Source organism: Miscanthus floridulus, chromosome 10 (genome assembly GCF_019320115.1).
Source record: "Miscanthus floridulus cultivar M001 chromosome 10, ASM1932011v1, whole genome shotgun sequence".
Lineage (NCBI taxonomy): Eukaryota > Viridiplantae > Streptophyta > Magnoliopsida > Poales > Poaceae > Miscanthus > Miscanthus floridulus.
This window is the reverse complement of record NC_089589.1, coordinates 14,714,651-14,734,348: the sequence shown is the minus strand read 5'-3', so window position 1 is coordinate 14,734,348 and position 19,698 is coordinate 14,714,651. Positions and strand designations below refer to the sequence as shown.

General features: G+C 48.0%; 2 protein-coding genes across 3 annotated transcripts; both read right to left on the bottom strand.

The window, feature by feature from the left end:
* Positions 1–3,562: 3,562 nt before the first annotated feature.
* LOC136488053 (uncharacterized) lies at positions 3,563–5,474 on the bottom strand. The gene is made up of 5 exons (XM_066485103.1): positions 5,367–5,474; positions 5,223–5,279; positions 5,071–5,137; positions 4,040–4,338; positions 3,563–3,952 (listed from the first exon to the last, which is right to left on the bottom strand). The coding sequence occupies exons 1-5, from the start codon at positions 5,472–5,474 to the stop codon at positions 3,563–3,565; spliced, it is 921 nt and encodes a 306-aa protein (XP_066341200.1).
* A 2,699-nt stretch (positions 5,475–8,173) lies between these two features.
* Positions 8,174–12,931, bottom strand: LOC136487715 (serine/threonine-protein kinase D6PKL2-like). 2 transcript variants are annotated; one of them, XR_010767332.1, is made up of 3 exons: positions 12,196–12,931; positions 8,490–9,587; positions 8,174–8,442 (listed from the first exon to the last, which is right to left on the bottom strand). XR_010767332.1 is itself a non-coding variant. In XM_066484818.1 (2 exons), the coding sequence occupies exons 1-2, from the start codon at positions 12,849–12,851 to the stop codon at positions 8,717–8,719; spliced, it is 1,527 nt and encodes a 508-aa protein (XP_066340915.1). In that variant the 5' UTR covers positions 12,852–12,931; the 3' UTR covers positions 8,174–8,716. The 2 variants fall into 2 exon arrangements, 1 of the variants encoding a protein (XP_066340915.1); XM_066484818.1 differs by having other exon boundaries at positions 8,174–9,587.
* Between the last annotated feature and the right edge of the window lie 6,767 nt (positions 12,932–19,698).

The window sequence follows — 19,698 nt, the reverse complement described above, 5'->3', positions numbered from 1 at the left end:
TTTCGTAGGCAGAGGACTTGTATATTCTCCTTGCCAAGTTGTCTAGCCAAAACATAAAAGTAGCTTCGTCAACTCCCACAATCACACTAGCATATATGTACTGATAGTGTAGGCTCAGGATGAACCTATATACTACAAGGGTTCCACTTGCCAAGTTGATTGGGATAAGCATAATGATGAACTGATGAGGCCCAGAGTGATGAAACCAACAAACATTTAGACATCTCACACTAGGCTGATGAAGCTCTTTATAAAAAGAGCAGCCCACAGACAGATATAAACTAAAGATAGTGAATCAGATATTGAGGTTGGCAAAACAGGCCTGCTACTGCTAGTTCATGCCATTAGAACATCACTGACCTCAGCAGCAAGGCAAGAGTCTGAAATATACCATATATAAACTAGGTTACAGAAACAAACATGCCCACTACTTCAAGATAGTCATCACAAGTAAGCCAATGGGACAATGAACACTGTCATGTCAAGACTGCACTGCTAGCACAGGTGGAACACAATTTAATAGGATATCAGACAATTCTCCGAGTAAGAGATCCTATGCTAGAAAGGAGCACAGCAATGCAACCATTATTTAGAATAAAGTGTGTGTCATTATCAGATAAGAAAAAACCAGAGCACTACAAGACACGTGTTCAAACTCGGTTTAGCAAACAAGCAAAACTAATCCATGCTAGTCTGTTTATCACACCATTCATACTAAGGTGCCATAAACAGCAACCATACTAAGGTGCCATAAACAGCAACCATTATTTGCTCTGCATTCAGTTAAGAAAACAAGATGTGACGAAATGAGAAGAAAAAAAACAAAGCATGAACAGAGATCGAAATAATGGTTGGTGACATTGAGAAATTTGGATAAATACTTTGAAGCTAGAAATAATCTCAGAAACTGGGTGAGGGGTCCATGCTAGTAGAGCTGACATTTCATTCTCTAAACTACAAATTCCAATCCAGTCAGTAATCGAGAACACATGTTCGTATGCCATAATCTTCATTTCTTCAACTAATCTGTATTTAGAACAGCATAAGTAAGAAACAAACAAACTACACCAAGATTTGGCTCAGCGACTATAGAGCAGGTTAGAGATGCAATATTAACCACAGAGCATGCAGGTCCTTGCTCCTCGAAAATTAGCAGCCAAGAACTGAAATAGATCAACAGAAGTGACTGGAGTTGGTAGTCATCAGCTGAAGAGTTGGGGAAACAGCTCGGCGTTTCCCCATGCCTCCCAGGTCCCAAATCTACCGAAGGACCACCCCACCCAACAACACGAGATTCAGATGATGGAATGGAACCTGCAAAACAGATCGAGTCTCCACATAACCCCAAACCAAGCAGCAGCGATGTAGATGGTAGACACGACACAAGCATTCAAATCAGGCAAGCACTATTAGCAGTGACCATTCTAGTTCATAATGTATTTCAGTAATTAGTAGTATAAGAACTCACATAGGAATTAGGATTCATGTATTTTATCTCTACCTACAATCAAATTTCAAACCTAGGCAGAAAGACTGTCTGCTATTAAAATTCTGCTCATGCACCAAACAGGTTGACAAAATTAAGGTGACTCTACTTGGGTCCAGTAGCACCAATTCATTCAATATTAAATTACAGAAACGATAAATTGTCGCAACTATCTGCTACGAACTCCAAACATTCATAGTCACATTTCCTATCATGATGCAGAACCTATTCTAAACAACCAGCAGCATGCCTATGGTGCCTATTTTAGCCCATCTTTCAATACAAACCCCAATTCAGAATATACACAGTTTATCCCTGAACTCCGATTAACAATTCCCTAGGCCCTGATAAGCAATTGAAGACCCCGATTCTGTACTGATACAACTATGAACATATTTAAAGAAAACAGAACTATTAGCATATTAACAGAGCAGGCCACGCACCTAAAACCAAACAAACTCGATGGAACTGGGCACCGGACATGTCGCCAAGTTGATGTACTAGTAGGAGTACGCTACCCGCTACAACAATCAACAAGCAAAGAAAATTCCGCCCCACACCAGCCTCCACCAGAAATCAACCCCGTATAGTAAGATTTTCAATCGCGGCTTCCAGTCCACAGTAACACACAAACACCATCATAGATTCATAGTCCATAGGGCATGGCACCGACACAACAAACATGCAATTCATCCAGACAAGGCATGAAAGCATGCTTCAAATGGAGAGGATCTGACTCACTATAGGGTGTCAGGCAGTCCGATGATGGTGACCTGCCACTCGAAGACGTTGCTGTCGTCGACCAGCCTAGCCGAGAACCCATCCACTGGGTGCTTCGCGAGATCTACGCCAATCACCATACAGCAAACCAACCCCAAGTCAATCAGACAAACAATCCGCAAGGAGGAAAAAAAATCGAGCGGAAACCGATGAACGGGAACTCCGGCGGGCCGCACCTCTGAGCTGCTTCTGCAGGAGGAGGCTCGCCTGGCTGGTGGTGGCCGCCATGACAGGGATCGGTGGATGGGCTAGGGTTTTGCGTCCCTCGGAATGATTCGTGCTCTCGGGACGCGGTGATGCGAATTGATGGGCACCGCGGGCGCCTTATTTATAGACGTGAGGTTGCCTCTCGAATTTTCACGACGCCGACAGGAGCAAATCGCCGGGGGAGCACGAGTTCACCGGAGCAAGTCGCCGCAGCACCGGGCGCATCGCGCGACAGAGCGTCGGGGTCAGGGGAAGGAAGACAAAGGGGGAAATGAAAGGCTCAGAAAGGAAGAGGTGCGATTTCCGATTTTTCAATGGTACCGAAAAGTGGGCCCTCCTAATCCAGAGACAGAAGTGGCGGTGGCAAGGAGACACACACGATGCCAATCCAACGCACAGAAAATTTATGTGCCAAGACAAGCTAAAACACACGTGTGTCCTTTAGCATTCCTGATTTACATATATATTTTGTATTCATAAAAAATATGTGAAATAATAAGGAAGCACGTCACGCACGTGCCAGCCATCATCCGCGCGCTCGTCGGATGCGTCTAGTTTGTCATCCGAGTCCCGGATCAGAGGCCACACTATATATTCCCCTTTTGCTGCTCAAGTCGAGCCAGTCGCTGCTCACACTTGTGCCTAGCCTCGATGTAGCAGTTCTCGATCTCGCGTGCCTCTTGCGTTCTTGGACGCACAATCGGCATCATCATGCAAGGCGTTAGTGAGGCCTCCCTGATGGCATTTTTTTGGGTTTTTTTTTTTTTTAAATTGGGGTTCACCGTCGAGTGATTATTGAAGCCGGTGGTGATATTAACTTATCATTGTCGCATGATTGCTGAAGCGGTGATTCTGCCATTCTGGTTGTAAACCAGCGATAATAACCAACGAGGGTGGAAACTGAAACCGACGATGATTGGACCACCCAACTCGACGGTGATGAAAATTTTGGAGTAGTGTATGGTTCATGAGCAGAAGATCACAGTATCAAGGAGATGATGAAAGCAAGCGCTCTTGAAATAGAATTAAGCTTTTTTTTAGAAAGAACAGAATTAAGCCTTTGTATATCATGGAGTTCAAGCGGGTTTGTCACCACCATGAGGTCACATGAGTGAAGCGCATGGCGTCAGTCATATCACGCAGAACATTAGTCACCTCTGAGATGGCACTATCATCACGCTTAGTTCTCTTCACTTTTTCAGGCTTGCTAGCAGCAGGACGCTTACTAGATGAGCTTCCCCCATTATTGCCATCCTCTTCAACCAGGCACTCTGAATCGTACTGCAAACCTGGGTGAACATCCTCACCATGATTCGCATTCTTATCACCAATTAAATCTCCATTCTGAGTGGAAGGAAGATCGTATGGTGCTTGTAGAACACTGAACTCCCCAGTTGTATGCTTGTCTTGAAAAATGAATTCCATCTCATCATAGCAATGGATGGGGACGTTTATAAACTTCGCCCTTGGATCTTTGTCCTGCACATATCTAGTCTTAATTTCGTACTTTACTATAATACATAAGTAACATAACTAAATCAAATTTATAAGGACAGAAAAACTTACATTATGCATCCTGACAACCTCTTTTTCATCATAAAGTATCATTTTCTTAACATCATCAAAGTTTGCTCCGCTTAAATTCTTTGCTTGCAGTATAACCTTCCATTGACCTTTCAGCTTATGAAACTTGTGGTAAACTTGTCGCTGAGTGAAATTTGTGTGATACTTTACATTAATCTGTTTTGCGCACTCCTCGTGATGTACCTCACGAAAAACCAATAGCCTTCCCTCAGCTTGTATCTTCTCTTTGTAGCATCGTAGCACGTCCTCCATCACCTGGGGCTGCCACACAACGTTGTTTCCTGCCATCCCTGCATGTGACAGTACTTAAAGTATTTTCGGAGATGACAAAATCCATATACCTCATATGGCTATGTGGATGTAAGATACTTCATGTAAAGAAACTAAATTTCATTCAGAGAAATCCATGTATACAATAAAAAGGACTACTTTACATTGCAACATAAAAATAATAAATAGTTTCATAGATGATTGAAAAAAACACATCAGCCATGCCTAACATTGTTCCTATTTCTCCACATGCTATTAGCTATGACATCCCTATCTCGGAGTACTTCCCTCTGTTCCTCACGTAAATCTCGTTGAACATGTCCAGCTGTTCTTGGATAGTTCTCAAACCAACTTTGTTCGCTATAGACTAGTTCATCGGGTCCCCCATTTTATAACATCCAGTTATGAAGAATACAGCATGCTATGACAACTCATACTTGTGAAGAGAAGGGATAATATGGTCTTGTTGTCAGCACTTTGAAACGATTTTTTGGTGTCCCAAATGCTCTCTCGATATTAACTCGGAGGGATGAGTGCTTTAGGTTGAATAGCTCATTTGCTGTCTGCGCTCTATTGCCCCTCCACTCATGCAAATGGTATCGAGTTTGACGAAAAAGAGGTAGAAATCCTCTCCTTGCTGCATAGCCCGCATCTGCAAGGTAGTATTTACCTACCAGGCCATTGGGAACACAATTAATATCACTAAGTTGTATATATAAGTGTTCCGAAGGTAGACTAGACACCAACCTTCAGGGACTCAAGGCCATTTGGATGCTCAAGAGAATGTCGTAGGACCCCTCCCAACCAGCACTTACACACGTGAACATCAAATCAAAATTGACCACTGCAAGAACATTTTGGGTAGGAAAAACTTTCTACCATGGAACCTACCTACAATCCTTGATGGAACATTACAAGGAATGTGGGTACCATCAATTGCGCTGATGCAATCCTAGCCATTCAATTGGTATAGGAACATAAGTACATACTAATATATTATTAATAGGCTATTTTGATATAAAATAGAGAAGGGTCATACCTTAAAATAGGGATCAAACCGAGGGTTGCCTACAACTATTGATGGTATAGCGAGAGAGCGATGTCTAAGAGCATCTCCAAGAGTTCCCCATATCCCTTCCCTATCCATGTTTTTTTGGAAAAAAAAGAGAAAAACTCATGTCCAAGAGTACTCCGGCCATATCCCTTCCCCATCTTTTGGCAATTGTCAAATCGACCGCCATCGTGCGTAAAAATGTGCGGACCATAGTCGCGCGTATCCGCAATTTCCCCGCGCCGTTTCCTGCTTCCCGCGCCGTCTCTTCCTTCCCGCGACAAGTTCCTGCACGTCCTCCCTTGGCCTGGAGATTGCGTGTGGCTTCGGTCCGCACGCTGGGTGGTACAATGGCCTTGACCGGGAAGCCTGCCCTCCCTCTCAGCTGCGGGTCGTGACACGCCCCTCGATTTTGAATTTCCAATTCTACACGGCACGCTGTTCCTTTCTACTGTATCGAGCAGCCTCCCATAGCTTTGTGCAGACAATCAACACAAGCGTGTACTGTTCAGACTTCAGACTGCCAGCCATAGTGTAGATCTTGGGCATTTTTTTTTTCAATATATGCTGATCTCTGATGGTGTAAAAATTATTCTCTTGTACATGATTATGGACATTGATTTATTCGTGAATTCTTGTAGGATCCTCCCAATGTCGGGGGTGGATTTTAGACAAACATGGTCACGAAAGTGGATGATGGTGCTGGTTTGGAAGACTTCACTTTTCCCGTGACATAGGAGATCCAGGAAATTAATGAGATACACGTGAAGGTGCTCCGCGCCGTCGCAGTACAAGGCCTTATTCGAAGAGGACAAAAAAATTTAATCCGAAGGAGGATAAAGTTGTTGTGTCAGCATGGTTGAATGTTAGCAAAGATCACGTGCACGGGGCTAATCAATCTCGTGCCTCCTTTTGGAGTCAAACATATGAGCCAAGTAATCTTGAAACATCCTTTGTTGTCCGCCTTCCCTATCTCGATAAATAACTATATGGTCTAGGACCGAACCACCATATCTTCCTCTTTGATTCGAATATGTTTGCACAATTTGAGCTGCTGAGAAGATCAAATATTCATCGTCGTCTGATGATTAATCATTCAATTCTCTTTGCAGTAGTGATTTGTGACCACTCATGACGTCTAACGTGGAGGGCTTGCTAGGAGGTGCCTGCGGTTGGCCTGTTGGAGGGCGCAACAAGGTAGAAGGAGGCAGCGGCCGGCTGGGAGGTGCCTGCTGTCGCCTGGGATGTGGCCACAGCCAGCAGGGAGGAGGAGGTGGCGATGGGATACACGAGACCGATGTAGGTTTCTACGTAGCGGATCGAACTCGCGGGGAAAAGATGCAAAAAAAAGTTTTGAGGCCAAAATTTGTTTTTTAAGCCATTTATTGGAAACTCTTGGCGATGGTCTTCTTTTATCCTCGCAATACGTTTTCGGGAGTTGCAAAACTACATGTTTTGGGGAGAAAAAAATAAGGTACTCCTGGAGATGCTCTAAGCATTTCAGGTCCAAGTTGTCCAATTGCATATAAAACTTGATTGAGGCGCCATAAAAAAAAGGCTAACAGTTTCACCAGACCTTGTGAAATGAAAACTAATATCACCATTTTTCTTATCATGTCCTAGAGTAGTGAGAAACATGGCAATTTGTTCCTGTATGGTACAATGCCAAGTATCTCTAAGTGCTTACGCAGTTTTAGACGCAGCTTGAAAAACACCGACTTTCAGGTTAAAAAAAACACCGACTTTCCCATGCGCAACTCTGACCTGGCGGCCTGAGTCGTGCTAACATGACGTGTCCGGTCGCTGTTCCACGGTAGCTGGCACGGGCCGAAGTATAGCCCACCAAAATGCTGGTTCGTTTCGGGCTGAAAGCAGCCCAACAAGGATGAGGCCTACACTTGCGTTGCTGGGCTCATTCTTTGGAGTCAAGCATCCAACATTACGGTGGATTCTTCAGTGGCTGTATTTTTTTTAAATGTTACTATTCATTAATTAATCGACACAAAAAGAAAAAGAATCGCTGTTTGGATCATGTTTAAGTCACTAGTGGGGCCTGGCCCATGTCTCTCTCATGTGTTACTACACCTGAGATCACCTACAGGGGAAGATGCAGTCACGTCGTTCTCACATGACCGTGCATCCGGTGGAGTTCCTGCTCTCTCTTTTTTTTCTTCCCTTTTTCGGGATGGAGGGAAGGTGCCTGCTTTGGGTTAGCGACTTTCGCCTGCGTCAACGGTAGACCGACTTGCATGCATTTTATTTATGTCACGTCACATAGCATGATCATTGTAACTGACTGCAGCTCCTGCGCCCTTTATCCAGCCCTTTACCCCCTTCATACACCCAGCCGCTGGTATATGCGTCTGCTTTTTGCAGTGTGCAGCAGCTGGAGTACCATCTTTACCTCTTTGGTGAACCAACAATCCATTCCGATCCATGCTCCCCATCTTTTTACCTTTTATGCTGTAGGTACAGCCTGGGAGTGCCTGAGCAGCAACAGGTAAAGGTAGCCCAGCGATCGGCCGGTCGGCGAGGCCGGCTTGTTCGGCTGAGCACTTGTTCGGCCTGTTTTTCTACAGTGTTTTTCTCTCTCTCACAACGAGTATAAACAGTGCAAACCGGCATGGACAGTGTTCTTTTTAGTCCAGCCGAACAAGACTGGCCGGCCGGCAGCCCAGCACCGCGTATCATTCGCATGCACCATGTCTGATGCCTGCATCCCCCACCATTCTGGAGTATCACGATGAGCAGCTTCGCCCAATGACTTTGTACTACAACGTAGTATCTTGCTTGGAACATACTAATACAAATCCTGAGGTCCTGCTTGGAACACAAGACGTTCGTTCACCTCTGACATTTCCTGCGTTCCAAGCAGCACCCCCTAACATATATGATGGAGAACAAGAACGCTACAGGGACAGGGTTGTACTGACCAAGGCAGCCAGGCGTCAATGGCACGGCGCGCCGCCGCCAGGTTATGACATGCGTGCTGCAGCCGGACACGAGCTCTCTCGGAGTCGGAGACACGCAGCCGGCAGCCACTTGAGGCGACAGCGCGCCCTGCCTCCTCCGTCAGCCCGTCCGTCCGGACGCCTCGTGCGCGCCATGCGCCGTGGTCCATCCGTCCCCCACCACGTGCACGCGCCTGGCCCCCGCCGGACTCGGACAAGAGGAGGTGCCTGCCTGATTGGGGCCCACCCCACCCCGGCGACACGACTGAACCGACCCACCCACCGACCGGCAGGGCCGCGCGCGGCTTCTTCCTCGTGCGCGCACGCCCGTACGACCAACGCCGGACAGACACGGCCGACGCTTCTTCTCCCTGGCTGCTTCTTCCTCTAGTAGTACTCCACGGGCGTGCCAGGACAACTATCGTCCGACACGTCGCCGCAGTCGCCCTTGCCGTTGCTCCCGCCACCACCAGCCTTGTTGGCGACGCTGAAGGGCGGCGGCACGTAGGGCGGCGTGGCGCAGCGGAGGAGCGCCCAGTTGACGCCGGCGAAGAAGGGGTGGCGCTTGATGGCGGCGGCGCCAACGGTGGCGCCGAGCCTGCGGGCGGGGTCCTTGGCGAGCAGCCCGGTGACGAGGTCCCGGGCGGCCGACGACACGGCGGGGTCCCGGGGAAACTCGAGCGCGCGCGCCACGATGTTGGCCAGCGTCATCTCGTTGTCGTAGCCCTTGAAGGGCGTGAACCCGTACAGGAGCTCGAAGACGAAGACGCCCAGCGTCCACCAGTCCACGGAGCTGCCGTGCCCTTCCCCGGACACGATCTCGGGCGCCAGGTACTCGTGCGTGCCCACGAACGACATCGACCGCAGCTCCACCGGCTCCGCCACGAACTCCAGCTCCAGCCCGCTGCCACCACTGCTGTTGCCGCCGTTCGACGTCGACGACGGTTTCTTGACGCGCCAGCGCCGGCGCCGGCGCCCGCGGCCCGGGAAGAGCTGGAAGCAGGAGGCGGCGGGGACGATGCAGGAGGAGATGGCGCAGGACGTGGAGGTGGCGGGGCGGGCGGCGAGGGAGAGCGGGTCGGAGATGACGTGCGCGGGCGTCGGCGCCGTGGGGTCGCACTTGAGGGAGAGGTCGAAGTCGGTGAGCATGATGTGGCCGTCGCCGCGGACCAGGACGTTCTCCGGCTTGAGGTCGCGGTACACGATGTCCATCATGTGGATGTACTCCAGCGCCGCCGCCACCTCCGCCGCGTAGAACCTGCGTTCGTGCACCCGTCGTCAGCCGTCATGCATTTTTAGCTATAGTATATTATTACTAGATTTGTTATAAACATTCGTCATCACTTGGCAACGCCATCATCATCATGCAATGTACTGGGAGATTGCTCAGAATTTATCTCAAAGCTTCAGTTCATTTCATCATTCTGCAGAGCCATCACGCATGCGTACATTGCCTGTTCGCTCTGCATGACCATGATTGCAAGCTTTACATTGAGCACGCATCATCAACAACTGCAATTGCATACTACTCACGTCTGTACTGTCTACTGGAGTAGAAAAGCTACTCTTTTTTCTTTTTTTTGATAAGCTAGAAAAGCTACTTGCAAGCGAGGTGCGCACTCCAGACCGCTAGACGGCCACGCCGCACCTGTGCAAGTGCAACGACTAACGACAAGGGTGAGGCGCGTGTGCTGTGTCTGAATCATGTGCCGGCATGTTGGATACGACTGTATGCTCTGCTCCAGCTCCAGTGCAGCATGCATGCGAACGGAGCACGGGAGCAAGGGTCACAGGTAGGTAGGTGGGCAGCAGAGCAGACGGCGGAAAAGGCACCGGACAGTGCTCGAATTGGCGCAATCATGGCTGTTGGAAGCTGCACGGTGGGGGCATCACACAGTCTCGTGGGTCTACGCTACAGCTGCAGCGAAGGGAGGGACCCCATCTGTGCACGCATGGCCAGTGCCCAATTGCCAGTCCCTTCCTTGGGTTAAACTAGGCTAGAATCCTTTTACAAGAACTGCAAGTGCCTAGCGCATGTGTGGATCAATGGTTAGTTAATTGAACCCCTCGTTGGCTGAGATTAGTAGATTAGTCCCTGCAAGAAATGCCCTACAGAACCCAACCTATAGTAGCTAATTACTGAGTCAGACCTAGGTGTACGTGTATGTGCTTCAGAGCTGTCATTCTCGAGGATCACATGGGGTGGGGGTTAATAAAGGCCTCCTTGACCAATGCAAACTAAGCAAGTGCGTACAGTATCATTTAGCCCATTATAAACAGAGCAACAGTAACTACCGTACTGATTGCACTGCATGGGTAGTGACGGTGTCACGTTCCCGGGCGGAACGGCCGGCGTGACTCCAGCACCTCCTGCGCCTGCGCCGCCGCCGCCGCAGCGCACGGGGGGCGCCGCTCGTGCCCGGCCGCCGTACCATGTGCGCGCCATGATGCGCCGATGACGACTGTAGTGGTTGCTGGTCGCCTACCAGCGCTACGGTTACTGCCCCTGCCGCCTGCCGCCTGCCGCCTGCCGGCTGCACTTACTGGTGGCAGGCGTGGCGGGGCGAGCAAGTAGACACACGCACGCGTGCAATCGATGGAGCGGCCGTAGCAGGCAGCAAGCGCCACTGTTGCAACCAGCCAACCAGCCACTACGGTCAGTCTACAGTCTTAGCGTAGGGAACTAGTAGGTACTCGTACTACGTACGTGTCTTGGCTGGTGCTGCCGTGCTGGTAGTATAGTAAAATCCTGCATCCGTGAATGTACGTACTCTACGGGATGTATAAATACGTGCTGCTACCACTTGTTACCGTACGTACTGATGAAGGCAGTAAACAGACTCTGGGTCCTGCGTGCCTCTACCTACGCTACGCAGGACAGGGTTTGCAGGTTTGCAATTGCACGACGACGACTGGTGCAAGCGCATGTGGCACGCACACAGCTTTTACTACTTCCCGCATGGACGGACAGTGAGCTCCATCCATCCAGTCCTCAACTCTAACGAACGCAAGTCTCTGCATTTTTCTCTGATGGATGATGCCACAAACGTGGTGACCATGGTGGACAAGTGTTTCCTGATCTGCTCCCCAAACCATCTTTCTTTCGCCTTCTTTCCGTTGCCTTTATTTCTAAAAAAAAGTCAGGTAGTATCCAAATTTTCCTCATCATCAATCAAATAGAGAAAAAAAGGTCTTTGCGGTGTGTGCGTGTGTTGGTCATGATCACTGTTCGGCTAAACGGCCCATTTAAACACCATGTAAACGCTACACGGTGTTATTCCGTTTTCATTTAATCATCCATTTACATGTTTAATTGTTCGTTTAGCCCGTTTAAAGGACCGTTTAGCTCGAATAGCTGACCGAACTGTTTACCATTTAGGATGAAACGCTTTCATCATTAGGAAACCAGGCGGATGCGTGCCCAACCGAAGACACATGGGGCCCCGACTGCATCCACTGGATCCTTAAACTACACCACCAGCAACACCCCAAAGGAAACAAAATCAAGTACTAGAATAGTAGGAAAATTTTATTAGGCAAGGAAACAGACAGAGCGCCGCGGCAATCACAACCCGCACGAAACCTGCCTGATTCTTCTCCTCCGAAAAAGCCTAGAATCGCTAGCTTACTAGCCACGGATCGTCAATGGAGCCCAAAACACATTTATTTATTTATTTATTTGAAAAATGTTCATACGATCTTCAAATTCAGTAACTACTAGTAGTAGTACTAGTACGGATTTGAAATGCACGCATAAATGATTTTCGTTGTTGCGCGAGTAATAAGAATAAGAAATGCTGATCACGGCGGCGGCGAACGAAGGTTTAGCATGGCGCGTGGGGGGAGACAGGGAGTGGGCGACGCACCTGACGGCGGCCTCGGAGAAGCGTCGGTGCGGTTGGCGCTGGCGGAGGACGTGGAGGTCGCCGCCGGGGCAGAACTCGGTGAGGAGGCAGGACCAGCGGTCCCCTTCCGCGACGCCGTAGAGGCGGGGCAGGAACGGGTGGTCGACGGCCTCCAGGATCTCGCGCTCCGTGCGGGCGCGGCCCTCCTTGTTGCGGCCCTCCAGCTCCTTCCGGTCCATCACCTTGGCGGCCACCACCAGCGGCGGCGGCGGGTGTTTGTCCTTCTCCTTGTCCTCCGCCTTGGCGGCGGCGGCGGGTGGCCTGACCTCGGCCAGGTACACGCTGCCGATGTCGCCGGCGCCGAGGCGACGCAGGAAGCGGATGTCGGAGAGGGCGACGGCGCCGAGGCGCGGGATCTGCGTGGGGAGGGTGGTGGCGGAGGTAGTGGAGGCGGGGGTGGTGGGGGCGCGGCGAGAGGGAGGGGGCGGGAGCGAGAGGTGGTGGTGGAGTGGCCCCGACGAGGAGGTGGAGCAGGACGCTGTCGCGGTGGAGACTGTAGAGGCGGACCGCGAGCGCGAGCGGTCCGAGGAGGAGCCGAAGCTCAGGCTCTGCAGCCCGTCCGCCGCGATGTCCGCGCCCATGCCCGTGCCCCCCGCGGCGTTGTCGTCCGGTGGCATCGCGGATGGCGCGGTGGTAGTGCTGGTTCGGGGGTGGAGGGAGTGAGCTGCTGGACAGGGCCACAGGGGAGGGGGAAGGAGACGAAGAAGCGCAGAGCAGAGGAGAGAGGTGGTGGTGGGGATTTTAATTTGAAGGGGACACGAGGGAGGTGGTGTGGGGCGGTGATTGGATGGTGATGGGCCGGGCCGGGCCGGGATTCCGTGAGACCCGTTTCATTTCTAATCAGTTTCTGGCCTCTGTTTGCTTTTTTTATTTTACTTTAATAGTAATATATAATGCTACAAATATACTACTGGAAGAAGCTTGGAAGAATTCCGGTTCCGGGGAACATGCAGGCCCTGTTCTCCGGGGGCGAGATCTCGTTTGTTTCCTTCGTCGCACTGTCGATGGGTGCATGGAGGAACATTCCACCGTGATTAGATAGATTCGACTCCAATTAACTTTACGATCAAGATGGATGCTATGCTATGCTGCTTTCCGTTCCTTAATTTACTTGCATCAGTGACTTTGACCTAATGGCTTTGCCTTTCTGCACTGCATTAGTTATATCGTCGCTTATTATGAAGTGTAGGCTGCAGTAGCTTACGGCCGGGAAAGCCTATGGTTTGCCGTCCGTGCATGCATCATCAGGGCCGCTTGACCATTTGCTGTTGTCTGTCAAGCTTGCATGGTCTCTCATCTCAAAATCCCATCGCATCTCGTGATGTGAAGCAACGACTCTCATCTCTCAAATAATCAATCAGGTCCAAGCGGAAGAGCCGAGACAAGAAGAAGCGAGTGGACCAACCAATCAGCCGAACCGATGGCCGATTGGGCCACTGGGCCAGGCCAGCCAACGCTGGGTTCTCTCCGTAGCCCGTCGTAGCCCCCGCAGGTGAGAGCAGCTTGTGTTGTGTTCCATCCTCTCATCACCGGTGGTCATCTATCTATCCAACACTCCAACAGGATGGATAGATGATTATTAAAGCTCATTTGAACCGTATCGATCCCGTGTGTCCATCATGTATGTAAATTGTATCCACTCGACAGTGGACAGCACTACTGGAATCTCGTTTTTTTTTTCTGTGGGTGCAAAAACCCATGGAAAAATTTGAATACCGTCAGAAAAATATTTTTCTCACGGTGTACCGTTAGAAAATAACCCACAGAAATAGAATGACAGAAAAATCGACTTTTTCTGTGGTTCACCGTCAGAAACAATTCTTCTAGAAGTTGAACCCATAATATTCTGTTGTTTCTATCGGTTACCATTTTGTGAACCTGGATTTTTTCGAAACAGGTTGCCCCCTTTCCATTACTACAATGGAAACTGTGGACAAAGCGTGAATTTAAGTCCTACACTCTTAATGAATTGAAACTGTGGCGACATGAAGAAATAAAAAAGTTCGATTATTTCTCATCTATCTAATCTATCTATCGGGGCACTGAAGCTTCAATTGTGTATCCACCTTGCAATTTGATAAACAATTGAGAGGAAAATTCAATAATTGCACATACTCTGTATCCAATGTGCTGATTGGGACGAGTTTGATACTGAGGTATGCTGTGCTGTGCTGTGTATTCTAGCGGAAGATATTGGCAATTCTAATGGGATTTTTTTCTGTTGCAGGTCCAGAAAAGACTCTTCCAACTAACAGTTGCATACAAAATTGGAAATAAAAACAGCTTCTCAATAGATGCAGCAGTTCGAAACATAACCTTACAAATTACTGTGACACAAAATATGTCTGTTCTTTGGCTCATCACTTCCCAATACCATAACTTAAATATCTATCCAATCACATTGGACCAAATATGTATACCGTAAAAAATAAGCGTTACGAATAATCTGCTGCTTTTAAAAATAAATTTATAACATCAGAAAATCTAGAACACAAGTTTTTTCTCTTTAATGTAAACGAACATGTCTAACAGCAGTCTAATCATACGCATCTCAAATTGTAAAGAGCGGAAATATTGTTTTGATGTGGAAAGTAGTATAGGAGATTTATAGACTCACACAAATGGATTTCTGGTCTTGCAGCAGCTGTTGCATCAATAAGAACTGTAACTTTCTCATAGTCCAGTGCTACAGCATCAAAGACAGTCTGCCGAATGCAATTTGGTGTCTGAACTCCTGAAAATGAACACATACATGTACAAGTAGCATGATGATGTACGATGTGATGCTTGACCTCTCAAGCAGAAAAGAAAGGATTGCATCTTTGTTTCAAATTGTCACACAAGTCCTAACTCTTAGCATCAATCGGAGCACAAAAACAAGCTCAGATACAGGTGTCAGCTTAGCTAATATATTGAATTAAAAAAAGTCATGTTCTTCTACAAATAGCAATGCAAAAATCACAGAGCTCTATTGAACTGAGCTAACAGAAAAGAAACTATTGGTCATTCCAGATCCATTAGAGAGCAGTATGTCAAAAGCACAAGAACTACATATATTTCACCTGGAGCAAAAGAACTAGAGAAATGGCTCAGATTTACCCATTATCTGCATGACAACTGCAACTTAATTTCACCTGGAACTTAATTTAATTCTCTCTCTCTCTAATGGGAATTGAACTGGCCACAGAACTGGTTGCTTGTACTGGTACAAGCCATCCTAGTTAAGTAACAAACAGAACAAAATATCCCAAGTACCAGCTCATAAGGTGCTAAAGTGCAGAACTTCTCTAATGGAAACTTGATTCATCACAGCCACTCAAGAGTAGTACAAAACAAAAAAAGTCACAAGGCATAGTTAGGGAAGGGGAGAGCAGCGCGGCACGAGACTGGGGTTTCATATCATCTCAGCTCTGCAAATATCACATATCAAAATGATTGATCAGGTTGATATATGCAAGATATTCAAGATATTGTTTTCATAGCATCTCACCTGAAAAGCAACCAGGGTAACAAAACAAACAAATTAAAACATCATCGTAGATCAGAGTCATCTAAAAAAAAGCTGGACAACTTCTCAATAAACCGACAGCACCTTTATCAAGTAGTTACTAGAAAATTTTCAGAGCTCTATCATTGCCCAAGACTACTTATAGACAATCCTAGATTAGTTAATTTTGTGTTCCATCTCTAGCAAGTTTAGTCATTTTTCACTTTAGGAGTTCAATAGACAAAACATATCTGCACATACAGATAGCTAGCAGCTTGGCATACATCTGATTAAAAGTTAATATCAATCTGCATAATCTGGTTTACAAGAGCAAGTGATTGCAACAATTCCAGAACAAAAATGTTTTGATTCATGGGTATTGGGCAGTGTATTTCTTACTTCTTACCTAAGCATCTCCAGTTCAAATATATTCTACAAAGCTTAGAGAATGCAAATAGATAGGACACCATCAGCTAAAGCAAGAGCAGCAAACAATATCCACAGTTCTAGTAAAGAAAATCAACAACTAGGAAATCGACAACCGTCCGTTCGTTGGAGTCAAGAACAGCTTCCTAGGATCCGGGAGAGGAGGGCCGCCGCCACCACCACGCCCCGCCGCCGGCCACCACCACCACCACCGCAGCCACCGGCCGGATCCGGGAGAGGGAGGGCTAGATCCGGCTGGGTGAAGATGGGGGAGGGGAGGGGCACCCGCCGGGAAGAAGAAGGGAGAGGGGAGGGGCGTCGGCGGGGGAGAAGAAGGGGGAGGGGAGGGGAGGGCCGCCGCCACCACCACGCCTGTCGATGCGGGACCCACAGGATACCCCGTAAGGGAGAGAGAAGATCTAGTTCAACTAGGATTCTTCCCATATAATCTTAGTAGTAGAACTATTAAGTAATCCTACTAGGAAATCTTATTGTAAACCGACTAGGACTCTAGCCTCCTGACTATATAAAGGAGGGCAGGGCTCCTGAGAGAAGAGGACGACAATTGTACAACATAACACTTCATAATCAATCCAACACAAAGGCTAACACCGACTGGACGTAGGGTCGTTACTCGATCTACGATCGAGGGCCTGAACCAGGATAAATCGACTGTCTCTTGCGTTTACCATCGAGTTCAGCGTACGCCGAAGCCCGAACATACTGCCCCGGGTACCCCCGTGGCAGGCTATCGGTGGTGAAACATCGACAGCTGACGCGCCAGGTAGGGGATTTCGGTGACTTTGCATTCGAGAGCTCGATGGACCTCGATAACATGATCTTCCCGACGGGATCAACTTTCATCTTCGGCTCATGGATCTGCGAGGCGGACAACTACGGCAGGCTTCAAAGCCATCTCCTCAAAGATCCGGATCATCATGAAGAATTTCCTATTTCGACAACTACGACGGATCAGCTCACCAGAAGATTCGCGCAGCTCATAACACCCGATTCGAATAAGATTTCACGGCTACACGCATCCGACTCGAATTCAAGCTCCGTGTCCGAAATGAAGTCTTATTCGAGTGCTTTCAAGAAACCAAGTTCTTTTTTGGCAAGATTCTAGAGCACAACCCAAAACAACTCAGATTATCCTCAGAGTTCTTTCAAAAGGTCGAGTTCTTTTCCATTTGGGCTCGACAACATGACAAAATCCTATCAGGGACAGTTCGAAAGGTCTTTCAATCCAATGCTTGGGATACCACTGATAGGAGCTCAGGAGGGTCTCGTGCTAACGATAGCATCGCAAGACTGTATCATCCACTGGCCAGGTTCTGTTCCTGAAGATAGCGGAACCCAACTAGTTGGCACAACAACAAAAGCTATTCTACCTTACCAAGAAGGAGACTCGATCTGCGACATCGAGGCACCTACTGAAGTCATCAGCAACTCCAACAGTATGAAAACTAACACCAATAACGGAACGGCTCACGCACGGGAGGTGCTCATGGTTCGACGTCCTCGGTCACCATTAAATCCCCCAGAAGCACCCGATGTCAGGTCATTAGATGAATCAGAGTCCAACATATCACCCTTTGCCTAGGGCTACGATGGAGAAACCGAGAGTCAGAGACAGGCTAGAGAAAGGAAAAACAAGTTGAAGCAAGGGTGCCAACACCGCGCTAGGCAGCGTAGAGAAGCCTGGACCAGATACGAGTCAGAGTTGGCTGAATACGATAAAAGAAAATCGCAACAAGAAGCCGAAGAAAGACGCACGGTGAATACGCCTTACGATAAGATTCGAGAAGCATTAGAAGAACTCAGGGCAACTTCACATCATGGAGAGAAGTACGAACAGCTCCAGGACTTGCTCCGGTCGACGATCCCAAGAACGCATGAAGAGAGAGCCCGATCGAGACTACCCGCCAGATCAACAACCCGCAGGCAAGAAGATCAAAATCAAAGGAAGTCCGCTTTCGAAAGACTTGGGCCAGGTGGAAACCATAACGGAGAAAGTAGGAAGGAACATAATCGGGGCCACCAATTTGAACAACCAAGGAAGACCAGGAGTAGGGTGCCTACCCAGACAGCCTCGCAGACTTATTCCCATCAAAACAACACTTAGCTAGAAGAAGGAGCCGAATCCGAATTCAAAGAAGCCGGAACGCACGACAGATTCCCCTATTTTGCGAACAAGTTGGCATCAGTACGATTACCTCACAAATTCAAACCGTCTAATCACTCCAAGTATGATGGCAAAACCGAACCAAGACAATGGCTCAGAATATATTCACAATCAATTGAACTAGCCGGAGGAGACGATGATATCAAAACCTTGTTCTTTCCCATGGCACTGGAAACGATGCCCCTCCAATGGTTCGATAAATTGAACCCAGGGTCGATCAGAACTTGGGAAGACTTGCAAAGAGCTTTCTGTGAAAATTTCGCGGGTATCATCACACACCTGATCACTCATGCAGAACTGAAAGGACTCAAGCAAAAGGGGGGCGAAAGTCTTAGAAATTACTATCGACGATTCGGCGAACTGCGGGCTCAAGTGCATGACATCACCGAACGAGAAGTAATTGAAGCTTTCTCTCACGGAATCATGGCTAGGTGGCAATTTCAAGACTTCTGCAAAGAAAATCCGAGAAACAATGAAGAGTTCAGACGAACAGTAGAAAAAATGATTACTGCAGAAGAAAAAACATGAGAAAGGTTCCCGGATAGAAGCAACCAGGACAACCCGGACAGGCAAAATCATCGAAATAGCAGACATCAAGAGAGAAAACGTAGACCAGACAATACCGTGGCAATGGCCGACAAATCAAAGAAGTTTTCCAAACCCAGAAGATATGATGACATTGAAAACATATGTTGCCCATTGCACCCTAACAGGAGACACACCATCGGAAACTGCTACACTTTCAATGATCGATACACAAGAAAAGATAGTAAGGAGAACACCAAAGAGGACAATCAGAAGAAAGATAAAGACAACCACGAGGACAAAGGATTTCAAAAACCCAGGGGAACGGTAGCAGTGATCTTCTCAGGGGCTCCAGATTGCAGAAGCAAACATCAAGAAAAACTAGCACTATGGACTATCATGACGGCAGAACCGGCTACACCAAGATATTTCAATTGGTCACAATATCCAATCCAATTTTCAAGAGAAGACCAATGGACTAGCGTAGGGAACGTAGGCCATTACCCACTAGTTCTAGACCCAACTATTGCCGGTATGACTGTCACCAAAGTACTAATCGATGGGGGAGCTGGACTCAACATCATCTTTTCAGAAACACTAAGGAAGATGGGACTACAACTCGCCGGGATGATTACACCAACAAGCACTCCTTTTTACGAAATAGTACCCGGCAAAGCAGCCATGCCACTCGGACAAGTTACTTACCCGTTACTTTTGGAACTCCTTCGAACTACCGAACAGAGTTTATCAAATTTGAGGTCGCAGACTTCGATTCGTCATATCATGCAATCCTCGGACGCCCAGCACTGGCAAAATTCATGGCAATACCACATTATCCGTA